General features: G+C 38.3%; 1 protein-coding gene across 1 annotated transcript; it reads left to right on the forward strand.

The window, feature by feature from the left end:
- The first annotated feature begins 517 nt into the window (after positions 1-517).
- Positions 518-8036, forward strand: gtf2h1 (general transcription factor IIH, polypeptide 1). Its single transcript, XM_034535432.1, has 15 exons — positions 518-697; positions 1123-1284; positions 1376-1568; positions 2273-2438; positions 2574-2667; positions 3285-3434; positions 3579-3658; positions 3779-3912; positions 3988-4075; positions 4168-4256; positions 4939-5056; positions 6117-6207; positions 6489-6604; positions 7112-7204; positions 7288-8036. The coding sequence occupies exons 2-15, from the start codon at positions 1131-1133 to the stop codon at positions 7372-7374; spliced, it is 1653 nt and encodes a 550-aa protein (XP_034391323.1). The 5' UTR covers positions 518-697; positions 1123-1130; the 3' UTR covers positions 7375-8036.
- Positions 8037-8109: the final 73 nt, after the last annotated feature.

Consider the following 8109-nt stretch of genomic DNA (forward strand, 5'->3'; position numbering starts at 1 on the left):
ATATTGTTATTGCATTTTCTTTCAGAAAACTATGTTTGACAGAGTGCTCCTCACAAGTACAGGGCCAGAAGTCTAGGTCATTTATACTCAGTGGTAGAGTAAAAAAGTACATTTACATAAATTATCCAAATGTACCCCTTTTTTTCTGGCAGCATCCAACTGTTTGGAAGCAAACATAAATATCAATAATGTATAAATACAAAAGTAATTAATTAAATACAAAGCATATTATTAAGCGTCTAGAAAAGTGCTATATAAAGTCAAAGTATTATTATTATTATTATTATTATTATTATTACAATTTAATATGAATAAAGATTCATAGCTATGTTTGGTTAAAATCCCCCAAATTATATTGCACCAGATTTGACAAAATATGAAATTTAAAACAAGTTTCACATCATCATTTATATTATTCGATTATTGGTAGAATTGTTAATATGGTTAAATTGTTCAATACATATATTTTTGACGGAACTGTTTCTTTATCCTGTTTTCCAGTCGGAACGTTTTTAATGCAACACACCGCCTGGCAGTCATGTCGGCTGTGAAGTCGGGACGCTCGCTGTTAGAGTAGTCAAAATTCCGTTTGAAATAACTCATTCGGTTGTTTTTAAATTCAAGAATACATTAGTTTGAGATTATGTGTTGAAGAAAAGCGAGGTGTCCGTTGGAGTATCGTTTTATTGACGTTAAAGTAAGTTTATTGCCGACTTCTCCGTCAGTTTTCTTCTTCTTGATTGTTAACGTTAGCTAAGGTGACGCTAGTGAGCTAAGTTATTATAATGAAGGCTTGTATGTGGTTAGATTGCGCTACCTGGCAGAAGGGCACATGCCATTTAATCAGGACGGTGTGCTCAAATCAGCTGAACTGGTTCGTGCTTGCATCTCATACAAAGTGCTTGATATCTAAGTCCTGGTAATGTTTCTGGCTTCATCCTTCCTCCCGTTAATTCTGTGACTGCAGGTCAAGTAACGACTATGTGGGTTAGTCATAGCGTTAAATACATGTTTGTGAGGTAACACAGTTCTTTATCCTTTTTATCTGTGAGATTATTTAGAGTGATTATATCTGTACCGCTGTGCAGGACATGGTTATTAATGATAAATAACTTGTTTCAGTTTGAGCCATGGCAGCATTATCAGAGGAGGTGCTGCTGGTGGTGAAGAAGGTTCGCCAGAGGAAGCAGGATGGCACACTTTATCTGATGGCTGAACGGATAGCCTGGGGTCCAGAGGGGAAAGACCGCTTCACAGTCAGCCACTTGTATGCAGATACTCGCTGTGAGTACTTGATACCATCCAATTACAAGGAATACTAAAATGATGATGTGTTGGTGATGTTCTCAAGCTGCACTGTATTGGTTCTCTATAGGTCAGAAGATCAGCCCTGATGGTAAAGCCAAAATTCAGCTGCAGCTGGTGCTTCACACTGGCGAGAGTACCACATTCCACTTTTCCAATGACAGCAGTGCACTCAAAGACAGAGATGCTGCCAAGGAGCTGCTGCAGCAGCTGCTTCCCAAGTTCAAGAAGAAAGCCAACAAGGAACTGGAGGAGAAAAACAGGTGAGACAAAGGTGTTTTCACAAGATTGGCTTTAAAGGATATGACTGGCAATATGCTATGTCTTTTCTTACTGTCATTCTTACTGTCAACAAACAACAACTAAGTTATCCTTTTAGCAAGCATTGTCTGTGTCATGGTTGAATTAACAAGGTTGCTATCATCCCTAAAGCGGCCGTTGAATATACACCTAAATATAGACTAAAGTATAGTCTAGCATATAGGGAAGTCGTGAAGTATATGATGTTCCGGTTGTTGTAACTTGAGTATGAGTTCAGTGATGACTATAGAGACAACTTGTGTGACTAGATAATCTCAACTCAAGTTCCACCTACTTAAGGTGGTTTTTGAGAGGTCTTGATAAAACCTTTTGGCCATTTTGGAGGCTGAAGCTTGTGTTGTATCGAGAAGTGTTTCTAATATTTAGTCTTGTCTCATTAATATAAATATTGTCGACAAAATACAGTTTAACAATATTACAAACTACAGCCTTAAAATTACCATGCATTCAAACATTATGAGTCTGTATCAAGTCTTTTCCTGGTCCTGGATGTGTTTCAGGAAATCGATACCTAACAGGAAATTATAAATTACTCTTACCAATAAGGTTTTTAGGCATTCATTATTTACTAATGTAATTTAATAATTAATCTATTCATAAATAATTGACTTCTTAAAATATTGTGATTTTGTTATTTCTCCTGTAGGATGCTTCAAGAAGATCCAGTGCTTTTCCAGTTGTATAAAGATCTGGTTGTGAGCCAGGTGATCAGTGCAGATGAATTCTGGGCAAACCGGTTAGGAGACACAAACCATGCGGACCCCTCTTTATCCAACAACAAACAGGAAGTCGGTATATCTGGAGCCTTTCTGGTGAGTACTTTGACTCTGGCACAATTAGACTGTACACTTTGAAAACAGTCTTATCTTAAATTTCATAATTGATTGCGCTTTGACAACTTCAGCAGTAACAACAAAGTTTTAAATGTATTTTGTTGTGCGTTACAGGCAGACATTAGACCTCAGACAGATGGCTGCAATGGCTTGAGATATAATCTGACTGCTGACATTATTGAATCTATCTTCAGAACATACCCTACAGGTAAAGGATAACGTGTGTGTGTGTGTGTGTGTGTGTGTGTGTGTGTGTGTGTGTGTGTGTGTGTGTGTGTGTGTGTGTGTGTGTGTGTGTGTGTGTGTGTGTGTGTGTGTGTGTGTGTGTGTGTGTGTGTGTGTGTGTGTGTGTGTGTGTGTGTGTGTGTGTGTGTGTGTGTGTGTGTGTGTGTGTGTGTGTGTGTGTGTGTGTGTGTGTGTGTGTGTGTGTGTGTGTGTGTGTGTGTGTGTGTGTGTGTGTGTGTGTGTGTGTGTGTGTGTGTGTGTGTGTGTGTGTGTGTGTGTGTGTGTGTGTGTGTGTGTGTGTGTGTGTGTGTGTGTGTGTGTGTGTGTGTGTGTGTGTGCGCAAACTCGGTTATCTTATCAGTTGCAAAAGTAATGATAGACCAGGAAAAGGCTGCTGTTTTAATTTCAGCTAAGAATTACGACAGTGATTTTACTGCCAGAAAATAGAATTGTTTTGTGAAATCAGCTGGTACATGTTAAGATGAACTGTTCAGTGCATTCCTGGTCACCTCAGTGACCGACTTTATTAATGCAGCTACTGTTCCAAAACACAGCAAAGAGGTTATAATATATTAATGTTGACTTGCATTGTACTTGCAGTGAAAGAGAAGTATTGTGAAAATGTGCCTCATAACCTGACGGAGAAGGAGTTCTGGACGCGCTTTTTCCAGTCCCATTATTTTCACAGAGACCGCATCAACACAGGAACACAGGATATCTTCTCAGAGTGTGCCAAGCAGGATGAACAGGGTAGGAGTTTTAAAGCATTTCCAGATGCAAATCTCACATTTTCTAGCGATGACGGTATATGTATTATTTCAACATTTAATTGGTCACTACAAACAAAACTGCCGCAAATCTGTTTTCATATGCTTTTAAATCTGTTTCATGCAGGGTTAAAGTCTATGGTAGTTCAAGGAGTGAAGAATCCTTTGGTCGACCTCCTGTCGTTGGAGGATAAAACATTAGACGAGGTGAGATTTAATGATTAGCCAATCACAGCAACATCATACTAATCAAAAATGATTTACTTGCATAGCTGTCTTTTTCGTCTTTCTCCTTGGACCTCAGGACTTGGTATTTTTGTGACACAGGGTTATGGAGTTTGTACAACATTGCCATCAACTTCCAATTCGAACCGGTCGGTGAAGGAGAGCAGCAACTCTGCCATCATAAAGCGGTTCAACCATCACAGTGCCATGGTGCTGGCAGCCGGTTCGCGGAAGGGGTAAAGAAATGACTTTAGAACAAATAAAACGTGCTCAATCTCTTTAATTTGTTGCTAACTGTGTCCGTTTTAAAGGGAAACACCAGCCAACCAAGCTAGTGAGACGAGCAATACAGATGGAAACTCAAGGGATTCTGTCTTCTTCCAGCCTCCTGTGAAGAAGGTGATGATGGCTCTGCAGCTTTACCAAACATTTTTTAAATATGTTATTCTGAAACAAACTGCGTCACTTTTTCTGTTGTCAAACTTCCTTAGGTTAAATTAAAAGAAGCCATAGAATATGAAGATCTGCAAAGGGAGAACAGACCAAAAACAGTAGCGTTAAACCTCAAGAAGTCTGACAGGTACAGTTTGTCCATTGTTTCATTATTATTTGTTTTATTCTTTGTTCTGTACAGGGTGACTTACACTTGTTAACTCCAAATGGCAGTGATTAATGAAACACTTTTTGTAGATTTATTTGTTCCTCTAACGCCTATCAAAATCATACATTTACAGACGGTTTGATGTTTTGAAACTGTCTATGTAGTTTGACAAACTACCACAAAAGTGTGTATGAAACAGAAAAAAGTGAATCGATTTTTCTGTATTTCCCTTTTATAATTGACTTTAAAAGAAGTCGTTCCAAATCTATTTTGTTATGAATTTTCTTTTGATAAATTAAAGAGAGACAAAAAAATCAATTTATAAGTTGTGTCATCTCCAGCCACGCCTCTCTCATAAGAAATGTTGAGTGTTCAGTAGCCAACAATCAACTGTGCACTTTGAACTATTTTAAAAATAGATTTGGTATTTTATTTTACAGTTCTCATTTATTATTGAGTTAAAGTTCCTGCCGGAGGCTATAAAACCAGGATGTCACTTCAACACGTAAAGTGAATATATGAAATATTAGGTTGAGGGAATAAGAAGCTCTGCTATTTTGCAGCCTCCACTTTATGCTTTTAAACATGCTTAGTCATTTGGTCGAATTCAGGGTGACATGTTTTAATGTAATGTTTCTCTCTCTTTCTATTTCTTTATAAGGTATGCTCATGGTCCAGTGCCACTTCAATCCCAACAGTATACGACAAGCCAGGATATCATCAACTCTGTTAACTACATCCAGCACGAGATGGTCAATTACAAACCCAACCTCACTCAGGTTAGATCCTACACACTATGAATCACATATTCACCAGATTGTAATCAGGGCCGCTGCACAGAACACTAAGTCTTTGTTGGGATTCAACAATCATTGAGTTGGACAAAGCAAAATGCTCATCTTTGTAGTTTGCTTTATTCATTCACAGCTCGGAAGTCCTCAGGTTCGAGCTACAGCTGGTAGCTTTAAAAAAAAAAAAAAAATCAGCATATTTGCTCAACTGATGTACAGTTGACAGTACATGAAACAGAACATTTGTGGAACAAACCAGTTCCTCTGCCTCTTTTTAGTGCTCTTCCTGACATCTTTAAGTTTCCACAACGACCAAAGAAAAAACACAGTTTCAATCACTGCCATGATATAAATCAAGATTCTCTTACTGTATTGCCTATTTTTCGCCAGACATTTTTTTTGTGTACTATTTAGCTGTAAAATGTAACGTGTACTCTGGTCGGTGGGCGAGGCTTGGTTTTGGCTCGACTGATGTCAACATGGCAGTCAGTTCACAAACGTTCTCATTTTACAGCTAAACGGTGAACTAAAATATGTTTCTGAAAACATTGGAGGTGAGAAATGGGCAATACAGGTCTGATATTTGATCATCACTGTCTAGTCAGTTTGATCAGAGCTTCATGAGAAATTATTGACATTTTGTGAGAGACTCGTCGCCTCTGATTGGTTGTTTTCTTGGGACAAGGTGGAATCTTGGTAATGCCATCAGGAAAACTAAAAGGAGGCAGAGGAACCTGATATTTCACAGATCATCTGTCTCATGTACTACTGTCAGGATACAGTAACGGTGTACTCCGGATTTCTAACTTGCAAAGATAAATTTAGATTATTTAACATTTAATTTAATTGATTCTTTGGTCAGGTCAGAAGATTAAGACTGTGACAAATTAGTATCTGCTAATTCTCACTCCATCTTGAAAATGTAACCAATTCAGCAAACTGTCATCAATAATAATCCAGACTTTTAGTTTTCCTAAAAAGTCAAGAATATGAAGAAAAACTATGAATGGTGCCTTCAAAGTGTCAAACACAGAAATACTCTTTGCAGGTGTTGTCCAGCACAACAGCTAGTTCTGCCATCGCAGCACTTTCTTCAGGTGGCGTCCTCATGCAGGCAGCAACACAGCAAGCCATAAATCGTAAGTGTGTTGTACAATTGCTAAATAACATTATTATTACTTATTGTGATAGTTGGTGATCAGGGGTGCCTTTAGCACATCTGTAGTGTGTGTGATTCCATAAGACTGTTCTGTAGAGTTGGAGGGAGGGATTAAAATCTCTCAATTTGTATCTAAAATTTCTGGATTGTTCAATGACGACTCATAGATTCACTATTGCTTAAACCTGAGCCGACCGTGACAAATGTTAATTTAAACTAGCAGTACTATATTTTGTATTAATATTTGTTTTTTCTTTTCAGAGATGGTACCTTCTGAGGTTCAAGGAGAGTTGAAGCATCTTTATGCAGCTGCTGGAGAGTTGTTGAGACACTTCTGGTCCTGTTTTCCTGTAAACACACCATTTATGGAGGAGAAGGTGAATGAGAACAACTTTATTGAAAGGAGCTCAAATGATTATTGTCACACACAGTAGCTCATTCCCTGTCTGGACCACCAATGACTTTGGCAACAAAAAAAAACAGTTGGCACTTTTAATAGTCCTCTACTAGCACATACACATGGAATTATTCACATGTATGTGGCTTAAAGGAATACAAACCACAGTAACAGTGTAGCAACAGAGAGTAAATTCAGAATAAAAAACAATGCTGATAAAAGTATTTCAGCCCTTTGGATTTTGTCTTGTTTTTCAAAATGTAATCAAAAGTAGATGTTATCAAAGCTTTTGTTTTCACTTGGACATCACGATATTTTGTATTCAAGAAACCAAACTGGCTATCAATAAGCAATATAGTGTATAGTTGATATAAATAGTTCCCCACCAACACTACAGGGGCCAGTCTCTCTGTTTTTAATCAGATTTTCCTAATGTTTATTTTTTACTTCAGATTTGTTCTCATCACCTCATACTTTTTTTTTATAGGTGACGAAAATGAAGTCAAACCTCGAGAGATTCCAGATGACCAAGCTTTGTCCTTTTCAGGAGAAGATTCAGCGTCAGTACTTGAGTACGAATGTAAGTCTCTAAGCTATAAATGATGACACAATGTCTTATACCAGGTGGGCCTTGTATTAAATAAAGTCTTTGACACCCCACAGCTCACAGGGCATTTGGAGGAGATGTTGCAGACAGCCTACAGCAAGTTCCACATCTGGCAAACCCGTCGCATGTTGAGGAAAACCTGAGGCCTGATGTTTTGTTGAAGAGAGGACAAGGAAGAGATTACAGTACACGGACAACTGACCTGAGAGGGTTCTCTAGACTGCTGTGTAGGGACCACAGAGCACAGCCTGATGGGACAAGATTCACACAGGTTTAATGAGGATATAGATGGACGCTGCTACATCTCAAACTGTTCAACTGAGACTAACTGCATCTCAGTCACAATTATCTATAATTTGTTGCTCTCTCTTTTGTTTGTGTTTTCTCAATGGTTGAGAGATTGGTGTCTATAATGGTTAAATGGAACTTTTAAAGCGATGAGATATGACCAAATTTCAAATAGAAAATACGAAATGGCACTCAGGACAACAGGCTGATGAGTGAAATGCGAGCAGAGGATTGCCAACATGTGTTTTATCAGTGTGCGAGCAGAGGAAGAGACTTGGGTGAGCCGGGGTCGGTCAAAAGGTGAAATGAATATAGCAATACTGTAAAAACATTTTGCACTGAGTGCATTAGGGTATATGTGTGTGTGGCTCAAATCACACTGTTACTGGTTTGTAATGTCTGCACCTTTTTTTGTTTGCACTGAAGACAAACATGTCACTGCATTAAAGTGACCTTTTGTTCACGCCCCTTTCTTTTGGAACTTCTGTATTTCATTAAATCCCTAGATTCATTTTTATTTACTTTTTTTGCGAGCGATTGTTTTTCCTCCGTGGTACTTTATAAACTACAAGCTGTCGCCTTTCTAAGCG

Source organism: Cyclopterus lumpus, chromosome 6 (assembly GCF_009769545.1).
Source record: "Cyclopterus lumpus isolate fCycLum1 chromosome 6, fCycLum1.pri, whole genome shotgun sequence".
Taxonomy (NCBI): domain Eukaryota; kingdom Metazoa; phylum Chordata; class Actinopteri; order Perciformes; family Cyclopteridae; genus Cyclopterus; species Cyclopterus lumpus.

What these genes read in the sequence shown, in the direction of transcription:
- gtf2h1 (XM_034535432.1), top strand. Translation starts at nt 1,131, where the DNA reads ATGGCAGCATTATCAGAGGAGGTGCTGCTGGTGGTGAAGAAGGTTCGC. An exon ending in CTTCAGAACATACCCTACAG is followed by an intron (nt 2,668 to 3,284) that starts GTAAAGGATAAC and finishes TTGTACTTGCAG; the next exon opens with TGAAAGAGAAGTATTGTGAA. An exon ending in AACACAGCAAGCCATAAATC is followed by an intron (nt 6,208 to 6,488) that starts GTAAGTGTGTTG and finishes TTTTCTTTTCAG; the next exon opens with AGATGGTACCTTCTGAGGTT.